Below are 17457 nucleotides of genomic sequence, written 5' to 3'. Positions count from 1 at the left end.
TTAGTCTTAGAGAATACCCGCTCTGAGTGTTCATTAGCTTTGCTTTTAGATGAATCTGATTTTTCAGAGGGCAGCATTACCTGCCCTAAACTTTTGCTTCACGACCATTTTTATTTAAAAGTCAATTTTATTGCCTAATAAAGGTTTGACTTTTAATTAATTTTGTGTGGCATAATGGTTTTAATATTGCTGTAAGGGATCAACTGGAATTCACTGAGGGATCAGCAGGGCATTGGGTGATATGTTCCAATAAATAGTTCTCCAGGTAATTGAACAACAAAACTGGCCTTGCAGCTGTATTTCTTGTTCAGCTGACGAGAGCAGGAGGAGAGTGTTGGCAAGGGCATTCATAACCTGCCAGTGCTTCTTAACTGACCTTTGTCCACTGGAAATCAGACATTTTTGTGTCTCTGCTTCCCATTCGGAGTTATTCATGCCTCGCGAAGAGAAAAGTTGGCACAACTCGGTGTTTATTATTTTCCGTCGTTGTTTATTCCCAGGGTAATATTCCACTTTTTAAGTGTGCCACTATTCTAACAGCAGTTTCTAAATACCCCTTTGGATTCAGATTAAAGATCCATCTTTCCTTCCGGACTCATGTGGCCACCTAAAGCTGTCTGAAATGTAGATTTTTCTGCAGCCTCTCTTGAGTATTGGGAATCACAGCGACACGACAAGTATCTACTCTCCAAGGACTGTTTTTAATTCATAAATGCTAGTTAGCCGTGTTAAATCACTTCTGTCACTATGTGTCTCCTTCTCTGCTCTGTTGGGTTTGTAGTAAGGAGTTATTAGATAATGCAGAAATTAGAGGAATAACACCTAAATTCATTAAGCAATAAAATTAATTCAGAGAGTGTAATTGTACGAGCCAGAGACCGGTAATTCCTGTTCCCTCTGGTTTCACAGAAACTCCACCCGGTAAGCTCTCTGGGGCACTCTGGCGCTGTCAAGTTCTGAAGCCAAGGGGCAGGACCGGGAGGAGCACACCTTCGCTGGCGGATCAGTGCCCAAGGTCGGCAGCCAGCCTGACCTCTCTGAGGGCTGCCGGCAGGATCTTTTCCACCAGCTTTTGGTTCTGATGAATTCTTGGGTTTCTGCATGACATCCAGATGATCTGGTGAAGTTTATTGTCCTCTAAAGTCTCCTTTCCTTAAAGCACGTCACTGCGGTACGGTGCAGGGACCTGACCTCCTGTCGCGTCTCCCCAGAGCTGCTGGCTTGTCCGGCATTCCAGTCATACTTCTCTTTCTTGCTGCCTCTGATGAAGTCATCATCTCTACTTCTCTTATTCCTGGCTTGTTCGGAGTGCCATGGCATGTGCGTTGCTGACAAGCACGGCTTCCTTTTGGTGAGTTGAGGGAGACCTTTTCTCATTGCTACCTTCTCTGACAGTCATTCAGATTTGTACCTCCCTTTCTTGTTTGGAGTTGAAACAGTTTCATATCAGAAAATCAACTTGCTGGGAAGTGCCTCCTTGTTAGTTCTTCCTTCCAGCTGGTTCTTGTTGCTTTTGTTCATACTGTCTCTTCCACTAGCTGATCCCTGGAATTGTGTGTGAGAGGAGAGCAGGAGAGGGGGAAGGCGTGAAGCGAGATGAACAAACAGAAGGAGTTAATGTATTTCGTTCCCACTAGTGAGAGCATAATCCTGATGTTCTCTTGGACTAGCTGTGATTCACAAGAGCAGGTAATTCAAATGTAAAAACATGTCACTTGCTAAGTGAAAAGTAAACAGTATTAATATTTGTTTGTGTGTTTGTCACACACGATGACCTACTCTGTAGCAGTGTCTGAGAAGTTGCAGCAAAGAAAGCAGTGTTGTTGAGTGGGTTAAACAAGAGCTCAGGTGCCAGGAGCTCCTCGCAGTCTGTTCTGCTGCTGATGTCCTGGAAGCCCTGGTGGGGTTTGCTACGCTGCTCTGTAGCTGTTCTGCAGCATGAAGAACAGGCATGGAAGAGTGTAGTAAGGATTTATTATTCTGTCAACTCAGGAGCCTTGAATTAGTTAAACAATTCAGATGTGTTTATTAGTGTACAGAAACAGTTTCAGAAATATTCATAAGCTCTAGGTCCTAAATTAATGTGCAATGTTTACAGTGCTGTGTGTCCTGTTGGCAGTGAACTCAGCGGGATGCTTTCAACCCTGGCAGCTTAAAAAAACATCCTGGTGCAACACACAGCAAGCAGCATTTTGGACCCAGCTATGTGTCATAACCTGGGAGAGGTTTCAGGGGGTTGATAATTTCAAGGAGATTTCTCTTTGAAGATCTTATCCTGTGCTGGGGAAAACCCAAAACATTACAACCTTCTGTAAATATTTGGAAAAGCAGGAAGCACTTTTGTTTGTTTCTTCTTGCTTCTGTGATTGTATAACATGGACGAGCCCCAGCACGGTGCCGGTCTGTGGCAGACACTGAACAGTGCTGTTTCAGGGGAGATTTAGTGCGTGTTCATGAAAAAAGGCTGGGAGGGCCCACAGGAGCACGGTTCTACAGCATGCAGGGGGAAAGGAAAAGAGCGAGAGTAGAAATGCCTGGTTATCCTTTGGCAAACCTAGAAAACTACAGGAAAAATGCCGTAAATGAGGAGAAAACTAGATGAGGAGTTTCTGTCAGAATGGCCACAGTCCTCCTTAGAGTGATTTATAAACCTTTTCCAGTCCAATTTTGAGATTTTTTTTAGAGCTTCTAAAAGACCAGTAATGTAATTAGGTGGCCCTGCCTGATTCAACTGTCCAACAGTAATCAGACAACTTCTTATTGCTCATCTGTATATATCCCATCTTTATGTGGGTATTGCGTTGTGGGCTGGTGGAAATGGCAGAGAATCAGAAAGCCATCTCTTTCTGTGGGCACCTGTGCACCCTGGCATCTCTGCTACTGGGTAATGTGGCTTTCCTCACTACACCCAAGGAATCTGTTCTCAGATCCAGTATGCCTGCACTGTAATCCTCATTTAATAGACTGTTACTTAAGTGATTTTCAGGCTTCTGTGTCATAAAAGAAAGATTTGGAGGTTTTAAGTTCATAACAGGTTGAGGACTCTGGGAGAGCAAATAGCGTCCTGAGATGCTGTGTGTCTAAGTCCTCATATCAAATCTGATGTGAGCAAATAAATGGACAAATGAAGGTATAATCCTGGAATTTCTATGAGCTGGGGTATAGTGTTAAGCTAACAGAGAAATTCACTGTCTAGTGAGGATGTTATCTGATAGTACTAAGTGTTTCTGGAAATGTCATTCCGTGGTTAGCTGCCTGCAGTAATACTGTTCCTCATTCTGGAATCCTTTATCTTGGTATACAAACTGGATGGCAGACATTCATTAATGAAACTTTGCAGTGTTCCCATGGGATTTTCAAGTTTTTTATCAATTCTGAATCTGATGAAAAGCATTAAAACATCCAAGGGTCACGCTGTGAGTCTTAACAGAGGTCAGCCTAGGACCGCGGACTCTTGAGAGCTGTAACAGAACTGCCATGGAGTCTGTCCAGCCAGAAATGAAGTGGAAAAGGCTGAATTCACAAACTGAATCTGATCTCTTGTAGCTTGCTTGTCTTATGCACAAATGGCCAAATTTGTCAGAAATCACAGAAAATAGAGCTGGAAGGGATTTCAGGACATCATCTGGTAGCCATCTGCCCCAGGAGAGGGGAGAGAAGGAAGCTCGTCGTACCTGAACCTTGCCTGAACAGGGAGAGCTCTCCTGTAGAAAGGTTTAAGATGGGCTTGAATGTACATTTATCTCTTCAGATGATCAATTCCGATGTGTAACTGTTCGTGTCAAGAGAAGACTTTTTCCACTGGCTAACGTAAATATCTTCTGCTGTAAATTAAGACATTTCTTTTTCAGCCTCTAGTGGCTACAGAGAGTTTTTATTGCCTTCAGCAACCTTTGATATGGTGGCTGGCTGCTGTGGTGTTGCTGTGGGCTTGCTACGGCAGACATCGCTAATGCCGGTCTCGAGGCAGGGTAACCTGGGCTAAGAATTTTCCTCTGACCCTGAAGAAGCAAAAAGGGCAGGTCAAACCTTTATGTGTTCGTACTGTTCACTGTGTGAAACTGTTCTGCCGTACATTTCTGGTAGTTAGGAGTTACTAATTTACCTGTAAGCTATTTTCACTTTCCTTTAAAACAAACAGCTTCCCCCACACCCAACCCCCCTCCTAGTTATTTCTGGTTTCTTATAAAGACTTTTGTAATATGTCTCACCTGCAAAACCTCCCCTCTGCAGTGAAACCCACCATGCTTAAGTTCAAATGGAGATATGACTCCAAACACTTTATGAACCATAAGCTTAAGAATAATAGGAGGCTTTAGGTCCTGCCCCATCTTGGTATTTTGGTCTGGGTCAAACTGGTGTGTTTGAGGCTGTGCTTTGGATATGTTTTAATAATGAAGTAAGAATTTAAGAGTGAAGTTTGTGACTTCAGTGCAACCAGTCCCAGATACTAATCAGCCCCGGGTCATAACACACTCTCCCTTTCTCTGGAGCGGTCTGACCCATGTGGTTGAAGGAGGAAGCAGATCGACAGATTACTGAAAGTGAGACAATTGTGCCCTTTGGTCTGACAGACCACTGTGGTGCAAATGAAAAGTGCAGCAATACCTCTATGGAACAGCAAGTACTGAAGGCAAGAGGTGCGTTGGGGTGGGGAGCACAGCTCTGTGCCTGTGCTGAGGGCCTCTGGGGAAAGTAATTTCTTGCAGCTGCCTTTCACATAATCCCATAGTTCCTGATTTCCAGACATATATATGAGAAATGCTTTAAACAATGTTTATTTTTCTGGTCATTAAGAAAATGCAAAGCAGCTTCTTCAGCTGTCTTGTCATCTTGAACTCACTTTCAAAATGCTGTAATCAAGTAGTTTGTTTACGACAGTCCAAAAAAAAAAAAGGGGGGCGGGGGCACTGTTCAAAGGAATGGGGTGGGAGTCTTAGTGTGAAAGGAGTTAACACCAAAGGGCTTGATTGCCTCTTTGGGATTCAAAGTGCAGCATTCTGTGGAGAAAGTGCCCAAGACACTAGAAGGCTTGGCTGGAAGTTGTGAAAGCAATGGACTGGCTTATTTTGGCTGTCTGGCTTTCATACAGGTTATGTGCCCGCTGGTGAGGAATTATGAGCGGGATCTGCAAGGAAGATGTTGCTGAACAGGCACTTCACCCAGTCCATGGGTGGAATCTCACAACCTCTCCTTTTGGAGTAGTTTAAGAAACATCTCAGGAAATGTTGAGTGGAATTGCAGGTATTAGTTGTTTCTTACAGATCCCGGGTGATGGCAGTCTTTGGCAAGGGGAGAACCTTGCTAAGGGGACAACCCTCCTTGCCAAGGCTTGATGGCAGCAAATGGCAGATTGCAGAGGCCGAGAATTGGCAAACAAGCCATGTCTAAGTTTCACTCGTTATGAAAACATCATTGTCTGAGGCATTCTGAAGTATAGGTTGTTCCATTTTTAGATTTATTTGCATACTAATTTGTTGAAGCCTCCCTCTAGCAGAGTCTACCATTGAATTTCCTTTTGTGGCCGGTATTCTTCTTCAGAATACCTCTCTTTCCCAACCAAGGATCCTAGCAATGATGTAACACTTGTTGGCATGCCTGTTGCCTATGGAATCGTGTAGTAGGAGTTCCTCCAATGTCTATTTCAGCTTCTGCTTCTTCATTTATCTTTATGCTCATAACTTTTGAAAGGAGAAAATTGTGTGAAAAATCTGCTTTTCAGTGTCGCTTTGAAGTTGTTGTTCATTTGCTTTTTCTTTGCTTGGATTCCATATTGTTTACTAAATAACTCAGTGTTACATATCCAAACGCTGTCTTTTAAAAGTTATAGGGTTTTCTGTAGATCAGAAGGGTTTGTTGATAAGGTCACATGGAGGACAGAAACTATTTGTGGAAAAGAAGCCTACAGAAAGGGAGAAATGCAGTAAACAATACTCCAACCCAATGGATGTTGATAAATAAAAAGGTAGAGAAGATTCTGGTGCGTGGGAGAATAAGTATGAGCTTCGTTCATCTTCTCCAAACCTTGCACAGTTCTATGTTCAGGAGTCCATGATTTGATGGCAGCAGACAGTATTTTGATATGTATTGGTGTGTGGCAAAAAACCAAAACCAAACCAAAATAAAATGGCAAAAGCCTTTCCCTGGCTTGTACCTTACAAAGTTATTTATATACCACCTGATTTTTGTTTGATTTTTGTACCCATTTTTAGAATTTTTGAACAGTTTTGTGCTCATTTTGAATGTAAAGATCCTTCAGTCCTCAAAAATCTTCTGTCTGTGAATGAAAATTGTAGGTTTCCAGTGCTGGATGTGGTCAGTGCTCCTGCAGGGCAGGGACAAGCTGAAAAGAAGCACTTGGCTCAAAAGAATCCTGTGTGCTTAGTTTCGAAGGAACCGGTGTTTGAAAATGAAGCTGCATTACTCAGAGGTTTGCTCAGGCCTTTGTTTTGCATTCCTCATACTTTTTATGGGCTTAAACTCCACTCATAAACATGCATCTGTATAAAGAGATCTATATACAGGTATTTTCTCAACTTGCAAAGCTACGCGCAGATCTCTGACCCATGTAGGTTCATACAGAAGGCTGTGCAGTCCCCCTCAGGCAGGCAGCCTCCTTGCCTCCTGCAGGGCCACACCACTGCTCCAGGAGGAGCATTCTTCAGCCCTCGGGTCATATGCCCACTCCTGAGAGCGGTGTAGTCCAGACACCTGATTTTTTTTTCTTGAAGTTATCACCAAATGCCTACTTGATCATGACCACAAGCCCTGCCCAGTTTCCAGACTCCCTGATCAAAAGAATGGAGATGATGCAGCTCCGCCTTTTGGGTGATGGACATGCTTGGCTAGCATAGACTCTCGAATGGTTTGAGAAGGGAAGCTTCTTGCAAGGTCTGAGCATCATTGAACGGCAGCTTGGAAATAGATCTATTTTTATGAGTTTCATGATGCTTTGAAAGAGGGTTTGTGAACCAAGGAAACACCACCTCATAATGCTGTTGCTGACTTTACCAAATATCTTTCTAAATCTTCTCAGTGTTAGGCGTATTTGTTAATTTAGCCTTTTCAGCTCCCTCCCTTCCTCACCAGCAGGGAAGGTGGTAAGTATTCCTATCCACATTTTAGACTTCAGCAAATGCAGCATTTAATAATTTTTTCCTAGTTTCAAAGCAAGTTGCTAGAGGAATTAGAGAGGTAACTTAAGCATCGAATGCCTGTAACCCTATTAGCAGTTTCCCTTAGGAGTATCAAGTACACAAGTGCACGCTTCTGCACTTTGCATATAATTCTCACTCAGCTCAATACATTTTCTGTTTACTTATCTGCAGACTGGAAATAACGATAATGCCAACCTGTCAGGCATTATCTGAAGCTTACAGTTGTATAAAAAATGCTAATTGTTGAAGGTGAAAGTCTTGCTGATTGAACGTTGTTCTAGGCGGCTGTGGGAAATGCGAGCAGATACAGTGGGGTTGTTGTGTTGGCTCATTTGTAAGGGCATCTCAAAGGAAGAAGCCATATTTTGCGTGGTCTGCTGATGTTCCTGGACTGTTCCTGTGCTTCTGTGTTTGTAACTGTCCTTTATTTTCTGTACCATCCACAGAGTCCCCCCCGGAGAGGTGTGGGCAGAGGCGCAGCATGCCCAGCGGGGTCACTGAGAAGAACCCCACCATGGAGCCTGCTGCCACAACGCCTTTCCGGGTCACGGTAAGTGTCTCACCCCATCTGAGTGATTGTTGTAGGGGGTTGCCAGATGGAAATAGAACTTTCTCATCCTGAGAGGAGAGGTGGCCTAGGTGAAACTAGTTGATTACTTATTTTTAAGTAGATGTAGTGTTGCTAGATACTGTTAGCAACAAGCAATTCTAAAATATTTCTTGGTGAAGCAAGAAGAGTTGAGTATGAATCTGGAGTGGGTTTGCATAAGTTCTTTCACTTGGGAGACTTTCCTGGTGATGTTTCCTTTGTGAATCCTAGGGCAGCGCAGTATATTCATAGATGTATTTACTAGTCTGCAATTGTACAGTACCTCCTCATCCTCCTACAGAAAGAAAACCTGTAGAAGAACCTGTCATTAACTAACAGGTAACCTGCCAAGCTGGTGATTCCCCAGAGCCTGGTATCCTCTCCCAGGAGGAGCCTAGAGCGAGCCACACACTGTTTTCTATTTCTTCGATCCTTTTGCTTTGAGACGCTCTGCTAGTATCACTATGCTGTTGTGATCACAGTACGTAAAGAATGGGAAGTCATTTGGGAGTGGAACAGAGCAGCACCACTAACATGAATAACAGTGATACCAAAACGAAACAGGACAAAGAGGGTCTTGCTGCATGCGGAAGGGCACCACTGTGTCCATTTTACAGAACGGAGCCAAAGACCCAAAGAAGTCAGAGCCAGTGGTTGACTGAGGGATCTGTCCATGCTGAGCCCTAGCTCTGTGATGCTGCAGATGATGGAGGAGCTGCCAACAGTTTCACTGCAGCATGAGGAAGCATAATGAGCCCAACCACAGGACTCCCCTCTCCCTACCCTCTCTGTGCTCCTACAAGATCAGGTGTTTGGGCTGGCTCATAGCTTTAGAAGATAGTCCCTGCCATGCCTGGGAGGTCAGTTCTAGAGTGAGTTAAGTGTCTTGAGTTACAATGTGCACAGTGGTATTTATCACTGTCTTCCCACTGATACAAGTCACTTCTATAACATCCTGCAGATATTAGTTAGACTTCTACAGTGGGTCACAGTAGTTTCAATCAGGAGGACTGTTTTATCTAACAACAATATCAAATCCAAGTAATTATTTATTTTAGGAGTACACTCAGCTGACACATAGAAGCACAATGGTGGGATCAAAATAAATATTTTTTTGAAAGTGGGCAATAAACATGCAGCTGAGAGTAGCTGGTTGGTTGTTTTTTTTTTTCCCTAATGTATCGTCGGCCTGGACATGTCTATGGTTAATGCAAGAGAGTCTTGGGAGGCTGGGACTTTGTAATCAGCTGAAGTTACCAAGATCTTTCAAGTGACATTTAAGGTAACCTCCAGTAATAGAGAGAAATCTAGTTAGAGATTTAAAAAAAATAAGTACAATCATGAAGTATACACAGCTGGAGATATATATACCCAGTATGAGTGATAGCCAAGGCAATCAGAAGGTTGTATTTTCAAGATGATGCCTGCTATATGTGGATAATAGGTTTGCACACAGGTATCTCTCAGATATTCAGATTATTCAGAGAAGAAGCAAAAGGTCTTTGAGCTGCTTTGCTCAGTACAGGTTTTCTCGGCAGGCCACACCTACTTTACAGGCTCAGCGGCTTCATAACAAACCTAAGTAGGCAGAACCAGAATTTCAAAGGAAAGACAATGGTGCAATCTAAAAAACATCTGAGCACACCCAGTTCACCTGAGAACATTTGCCCTGACGTCATTAATAGCAGTTTGTCCAAGTAGTTTAGTTCTATAAATTCTAAGTTTGTGAATGCATAACATTCTCTGTGGGGCTATATTCTGTAGCCATTATACACAAACACATGCTGAATATATGAGAGCATGTTTTTTGGTACCGTCTTGTTTGCTAGATGGGAAGAAGTGATGAAAAGAGTGAGTGGATGGCAGGAGATTAGTTCTGGTTTGAAGGAATGTGTACAGCATGTGGCAAATACTGAAGACAATGAAACAGAAAAACGGTGGAGTATGAGATGTCTTTAAGCATTTGCTGTGAGGGCATGTTTGGATTTCTTTTTCTGGAGATGATGAAAGTTACTCTCCTAAGAGCTCCATGTCAAAACACAGAGGGATTATTGTCTTTTGGTCTGATTCTTCTTGTGGTGTCACCTTTTTGCTAAGCAAGGTGCATCTTGTTTCAATGCCAAGAGGGAAACTAATTTTTTTATTTAACTCCCTTGTTCCACAAGCCATATACCCTCTATCTGAATTGATTATCAGTTACAAATGCTTTAAAACTCTGAGCACGGCAGACAGAAACATAGTAAAGGTAACTGAATAGGCATGCTTTTGCTTTGTGCATTTCATTTATCAGAATCTATCGATCGATCTCAGTAAATGAGTATCTTTGAACTTTAATGTACTACTTGTTGATGAAAAAAGGCAAAGAATGATGGGAAAATCTGGATTCTTTGCAAGACAGAGGATTTGGGAGTGTTTTTCTTAGTGCACTTGTAGTCAGTGAAAATAAAATGCTGTTTATTCCTTTTCCAGTGGCCTATCTCTTGCTTTGTGTTTTTAGAGAAGTTATTCCTGTCTTTAAGCAGGTTAGCTCTTGGTAGTGAAAAAGCCTACACATGATGTGGTTGCTTGCTTTGTTTGGCTCTGTTATTCGGTATGGATTAAATAAGGGTGGTCATCACATGGGTAATACACAGGATTTGTCTTCTCTGAGTTACAATCCACTATCATCTCACTTCTGTTCCTGCTCAGCCTGCCGAATGTTATTGCCATTAATATGAATGGCTTCATTACATACAGTTTCTATGGCTGCCCAGATTTCAGCAGATGTCTGACTTAAGAAATATATTCTCCCTCACCTTCCTTCATTAACCAGATGAACATTAGCAGTCAGTCCACTCCAGCCACTGGGAATAGTAATTAGTGCTTTAGTTTAGTGGTAATGGGATTATTACTTTTGAGCCTGCTGCTGTAGGTTTTGATGTTGTAAGCTTTTCATACTTTACAGCTGATTGTTCTTCCCTGACATCTCCATCCTTCTGCTGTTGAGTCTCCAAGGGACTAGTAAGCTCAGGAGCCATTGAATTCAGCTCTTTTGACAGTGTTGTGCTCCCAGTTTCTTTCTTTCATTTGAAAACCAAAGCAAACTAGGGTGGAAGTGCTCCTTTCCTATACAGAAATGTGCCAGGCAAGTTGCAGTTAATTGGGTATTATGTAGTAGCTTCAGAAAACAATATCTTATGCTAGTTTTTGAGTTATAAAATATAACCTTGGAAATCAGGTCTTAAGATTTATACATCTTAATATGCGAACTGGCTGTTCTTACTCCTGCCACAAAAAGAAATTTTTAATAGAGCTTCTTAAACATGAAAAAAATCTTCCCTAGTCCTAGTTACCTCATGTTGTAAAATGATTATTTTCCATGTAAACTCAGTTAACTTCTGTGCTATCAGAGCTTCGTATGATCTGATGCTGTCTAATTAATTCAAGTCTCTAATCCAAGTAACTGCTCATCTGAGGTCCCTGATTCTGAACCTGCTCTAAGCACCAAGTTCAGTATTCTGAGTCTGATTGGAAAACTAGGAATGTATTTCACATCACCAGCTGTAGTGCTTTCTGTGGACTAGAAGAAACCTTTCTGGCTGCTGCATCGGTGCCCAGAAACAGTAGGTTTGGTGCATGTTTTGTACAAGATAATATAACAGGTTTACAGCAGGAAAATTCTGCTCCTCATGAATTTATTATATCTGATAACAGTCATGGAAAAGATCGAATGTCCTCTCATACATGTTTGCAGGAGACATCTTTAGAGTTAAATGGCCTTGTTGGAAGGATTCCTATTTGTCAGGATTCTGCCCCTTGAATTAAGAGACCTAATTAACAAGTGCTTCAAGGAGAGTCAATATCTAAGGATGGAAAAAAGACAGACAGAAGGCTTGACTTGGCATGAGACGTCAGTTAAAATGTTGCCTTCTTAGGCAGTGACCCAGTGCTGTCTCCACTGAGGATGGGGAATTGGCAGCAGCTGATAACGCTCCAGCTGTAGACATGAAGGTAACCAAGGGCAAATGCTGGACTCTCCTCCATGCTCAAGGGGAGATGAGTAAAGCCTTGCTGTTGATTGACATTTACCTTTTAGGAGAATACAGAGAAGCATTTAGCCTCTCTGCATTGAATCCAAATAGCTGAAGGTGTGAGATGGGTTAACCTTGAAATTTGTCCTGTATTTTATCAAACACAGGGACCAGAAGATGAGAAGCGCTGCTGGGCACTAGAGAAATCCTCTTGCAATGGCCACCTTGCAGGTGTGGTGAGCAGGGGTGGGATGGCTGGGGCTGCTGTGCGATGCCTTCTCTCCCAGCCCATTAGAGTACTGCCATCTATCGACTGCTTTTATTAGAGCCCGGGTGACTGATTTCTCTCTGCAAATCTCCCAGGCCAAGCAGAAGTCCAAATTGCCAAGGAACTTGTGCAAAAGAGTTGGACTAAGTGATTGGATCAAGAAAGCAGAATGATTTCTTGCTGTTAGTCTACCTCTCTGACGGTGCAAGGAGCTTCCTTCCAAACAGAGTGAATTAATGAGACATGTGTAGTCCGAATATTTCTAAATGGTTCGAAAATGTCTCTCTGCCTTCCTTACTGAGTTGTGTCTGAGGAAGCATCTGTATGCTCTCTTATCCTCAAATGCTAGATACAGTTTAGTATTTTCTTCTCCAGACCATTGATCCTCAATTCTAGTAGCAATCATTTGCTTTCTAGGATCTCAGAAAATGCTTCTGTGCTGCTTCTAGTTGAAGCCGTATTGGCCACAAAAAACCCCCAACAAACCAAAACACATTGCAGATATAAGTTACGTGATCCAGCTGTCCATCTGTGGAATTGTGTAAATTGTATTGGAAGAGAAACAATTCTCAGAGAAGCTTCTAAGGTGAAATCCAGTGGTATAAACGCACTCCTCACCAGCTCCTTGTCAGTCATGAAGATGAGTATCATCTCGTTTTCTCATGTTCCTTTATAGTCTGCTTGTTGTCTATTGTTTTGTATTCGCGTGTGATGTCTGGGAGGAGGAGCTGTCCTTTGTGGTTCGTTTGTCATTGCTCTGCCTTTCAGGCCCTTTAATAATGAAGCATTTATAGTCACAAAGAAATACAAAATCTTTTTAGGTTTTAGTTGTTCTTCTGCTTGTAATGTTAACTTGTTTTCTAGCAGTTTTTCTGCCTGTTTGTGTTGGACCCAGCTGAATTTACAGTGATATCTTATAAGCTACTCTTATGGCATTCCTCCATCTATCCTATTTTTAATCCATGATAAATGAAGTATTAAAAACAAATGGCATATCAGTAAATGGAAACTCCTAGAGAGATGAAAGTGAGTAACTCTTCTACCATTCCTCTTCACTGAACATAATCCTAAATAATGGGATCCTGGTTCAAACTGCTGTGGACAAGATATTGAAGGATTTCCCCCCAATTTTTTGCCTGTGCATAATATGCACTATTGTCCATTTTCCACCCTAAATTTTATTTTTGTTTTCAAAAGCAGTCATGTAAATTATATTTTAATAGTTTGACTTTATTTGAGTTTATCTTCTTATATTATGTGAAGAGCTGAATGGTGCTTCCCTCGGCATGATCACCCCGTCTTTAATTGAAATGTAATTGTTTACTAAACCATTCCAACTAGAAGAGAAAATTACTATCATTTTGGTCTGTGGCTGCATACATTAAAGTACCCCTTTTATGGGGACTGAATTTAAGGAGAATAGGAACATTATCACAGATGATATGTAAGCATAAAGCTATTATCATTAAACTGTCAACTGCAACTGAATTTGGATAACCAGTGCTAGTGGCAGCAAGAAATATGTAAATTACTTTGAGAGCGTATCTGTCAATTCAGTCACTGTTTTTGGAACAGGACATGCTGGGAACCTTTACCGTTTCGGAGCATTTTAGGGATTGGAAGAAAAATGAGGTTGTTTTGAGCATTTGCAGTTATTTCTAGTCTCACTGGTACTGTTTTGCAAAAATTAGGACTGCTAACCTGAATGTCAGATTCTTTTTTGTCAGGTACAACAACAGCATGCAGACTTTGTACTCTTAGAGCATCTTTTGTTGATGGATTTCCAGACTTTCCACAAAGGTGGCTAGTATCAGCACCCTCATTTCATAGCTGGGAAAACTGAGATAGGGAAAAGTTAACTAACTTAAATTTGATCATGCAGCAAAGCCAGGAAATATGTCCTGAGCTGAAATTCTTAATTTTTAATTCCCAGTCCTAGTGTTAACCACGAGCTAAGCTACTCCTAATTACTTCTCTGAAATCCTCCTTCAGTTTCAAGAGAATTATGTATTCTTCTCAAACTTGATACTGTCATGTAAAAATGAGTGAGTGGTTTTCTGGACTCTCAAGTCATTGTTCCTGGGTCAGGCATGCCTGGCTTTTTTGCTTTCTTTGCCAGAGAAAGTTTTCAAATTTCCAATCACTTGTTATTAAAATTAGAGCTCTCTGTCTTATTTTTCCAAGTCATCTTGTTAACATAACTCTCTGGGTATTTTTGCTCTTTGATTTTTGGAGGTACTTTATGAGACATGGGATAAATTCTAGTTAAGGCATGAAACATAGATATTTTTTTTTAAAAAAGGGAATCTTTACACAGACTCGGTGCTGCCTAGAACAGGAGTTGGAAGAAGAAACCGATTGTAAATATAATATGTTTAACTATTTGAGTCTGACCTTTAAAAAGTCTTAAAAAAAGACTAAATAAAGTCTTGAAAATCTTCTAAGTAAACTTAGAGTTTCCAGTTAGGGGAGTACTGGAAGACAGCGTGGTTAAAGATACGTGGGATTGTCAGATTTGAGCACAGAGCTGCAGTTCAAACCACTGTGGATTTATTATGTGCATCAAGCGGGAGACAGGAGTGACAGGATAAAAGACATGGTGCTATGACCTGCTTCACTGAAAAGGACTCAGCAAGGCAGGGTATGGATTTTTTTTCGTTTTTGAACATAGTATGTTTCAGGGAGGTCTCTTTTTCAGAGCCTTCAGCAGTCTAAAGGATAGTTTCACAGAAAGGAAGAGGCATAAGGGCTCATCAACAGCGTAATTCACACACAGAGGCCACTTTTCTTTAAAAATATTATTAATCCTGTTTTTGTGGGGTGGAGCGTGGTTTTGAACTGCTTTTGCTTGCTATCAAACTGACATGGTTGGACAGCAAAGCTCTCTGTTCCGCAGGGTCTGTGCAGACAGCAGCAAGGCTGGCTCTGCTATGTGGCAGTCAGGAGGGGATGGAAGATGACCTGGTGTCATTAGCATCAGTTAGAGGCTATTTGAATTAATAGAGCTTGGTCAGCTCCTAAAGAGTGAGGATCCACACAACCCACAGTCAGACCCTCTTATTTAATCTGCAGTGATGGCAGCTTCCACCAAGAGGGAAATGACCACGCATCACTAAATTGCTGTGCCCCAACCACCACTGAAACATACTCAGCACCAGGGAAGAAACTCACATTTTTGCTTCCTGTGTTAGACCTGGGCAGTGGATTAACAGGGGAGCTAGGGAAAATAAGGTCAAATACGGTGTACCCAGGTGAGAAAGGGGAAAACAAAACATTTCAGCAGGTTGTCTGGCTCAGCACTGGGTGTAAACTAGCACAATTCCATTGATTTTATTTAGTTGTGCCAAATGTTTGCAGTTTCTCATTCTTTGAGGACACCTGGACCCACTCCTCTGTGGTATGTGAAACTCTGTGGCTTTCAGAGAAGAGCTGTTCAGGGTCCAAATGAGGCCAGCAGCAGCAAAACTTGTGACAGAACATCACATCCTTGTGCCAGGGAAGAGACTGGAGACAGAAGGAGTAAGAGTGAGAAAGCAGCTCCAAGCTCCCTTTCCTGGAAAGCCTGAGTAAGCTTTTGTGGGAGAAACCTGTCTTGTTCTCATGATTTTCTGACTCTTCTCTTTAGATCACTTCATTCCTCCACTCCTGTAGAAGCAGTGTTGTCACCATATGAGAAATACCAACAGTTCCTATATGTTTTCATGGAGAGAGCCCATGGGAGAAATATTCAGTATTTAGGCTGTAAGTAGGGCTAATAGGAAATGCTAATTCACATTTCATTCTTTTGATCAGTGTATATTGAATGATAATTACAGTGATAGTACTTGGCACTTCTGTAGCACCTTTCATCTGAGGCTGTTAAACTGTTCTGCCAATCTGAAAGAGCTCAAGCTTGAAGTCACTGTGGGCTTGCAATTTATCATAATGCCTTAAAATAAATGGGGAAACTAAGGCGTGGAAAGATTATATGACTTTCCCCATCTTTCATAATATGTGTAAAAGTGTTGGGACTGCATAGCAGTGCTGCTGGTCATCTTATAAGGAACAAAATAAACTCAAGGCATCATTTAAAATGGTGAAAATCATTAAAACTGTCCATATGACTGGCTTTTAATCTCTAAAACATGTTTGTTTGGCATTTTTTGTGGCAATTTCACAATTTACTATAGGCAGAGGTGCCCTGTTGTATTTTTATCTGTTGCTACTGTTTGAATCCCCTCCCTCCCCCCCCGGCAGACAATCTCAAACTCTTGCTGGATTTTTCAGCAAATGCCTGGATTCATATAATTTCTTTAGTCTTCCATTTCCAAAGGATGACTTGAACAGAAATGGCTACTTCTTGCTCATTTCAAAACTACTACAAGAAAAAAATTTGGTAGTATTTCAAACTCTTCCCAAGAAGTCCAAATGCAAACACCCTGTACTAATTAATGGGCTGTAGGGAGACAAATGAATCTGACTAGTTTCATTTCTGTGAAATGAATGAAAGGCAGAAAGTAAACAAACAAAAGCTTTAATTTGTTTAAACCTCTGTGCACTGAAAAAAACTCAGAATGTTGATAGCAGAGAGAAAAGATGACCTTTAAAATATACAACTTGACGGTGTCCCCTTGATTTGTTTCTGGGTCATAGATAAAGAATTGTACTGCAGATATAAAGGGCAGGATAATAAACACATTCCATTCTCCCACGTTCAATAGCACTGATGTTGTGCTTTCAGAAAACAAATAGTGTAAGGTATTATTTGAATCTCTGAGAGAGCTCCAGTAGAACATGAGTGTCCATTTAATCAGACCTTCATCTCTAAACTTCTTCCATTTGGGAATTTGTATTGCTTTAGCTCAGATATTAGGTATTAACTTAGATTTTAAATTGATTGCAGTGGAATTAATAAAAATGTGTGTCATTGCCACAGTTAACACTGAATCGTTATCAATAAATTTATTCCCAGTTTTCACTTAGTTTCTGGGTCAGACTTTTTTCTCACTTAAACACTTCTCTTTAATAGCCATAACTTGCCATATTTTGAGTTGCAATTTCTTGGACTTTCATTGTGATAGGTGGTTCATCTGTCACCTGCACACTCTGGTAAGAACTTAGGGTGCTGTGGCAGGAAATCATGTAACAGATGCTCCATCCCTGTTGGAAGTGATCTTGTCTGTGGTGTTCACCCCCGTGGAAGCATCTGACTGAGCTGTAACAGGCACTGAAGAGCTTATGGCACTTTCTGTTGAATAGGGATGCTAAGTTAGATCATTTGGAAGTTGTTTTGGAGGTTTCTTCTTGCCTTCCAAATCCCAAACCAGTGCTGCCTAATGTGAGAGCGTTTCTCCAGGTGGTGACACTGTTGTTCCAAACCAAGTGCAGCTCCTTGAAACAGCAGGTCTAATTAGGATGGTCTCATGATGATTACAGGGTCTCATGATACTTGCA

The 17457-nt window shown here is 41.5% G+C and overlaps 1 protein-coding gene across 6 annotated transcripts in view; it reads left to right on the top strand.

Annotated features, from left to right (window-relative positions):
- DAB2IP (DAB2 interacting protein) overlaps positions 1-17457 on the top strand; it is a 249502-nt gene that overhangs the window by 97483 nt on the left and 134562 nt on the right. For all 6 annotated transcript variants that reach the window (XM_080402873.1, XM_080402872.1, XM_080402867.1 and 3 more), the window contains one exon: positions 7604-7707. In XM_080402873.1, coding sequence (XP_080258999.1) covers positions 7604-7707 — 104 coding nt within the window. The remainder of the gene's footprint in view (positions 1-7603; positions 7708-17457) is intronic.

This window comes from Falco punctatus, assembly GCF_963210335.1.
Source record: "Falco punctatus genome assembly, chromosome: 9".
Taxonomy (NCBI): Eukaryota; Metazoa; Chordata; class Aves; order Falconiformes; family Falconidae; genus Falco; species Falco punctatus.
This window is presented reverse-complemented; position numbering and strand designations above follow the sequence as displayed.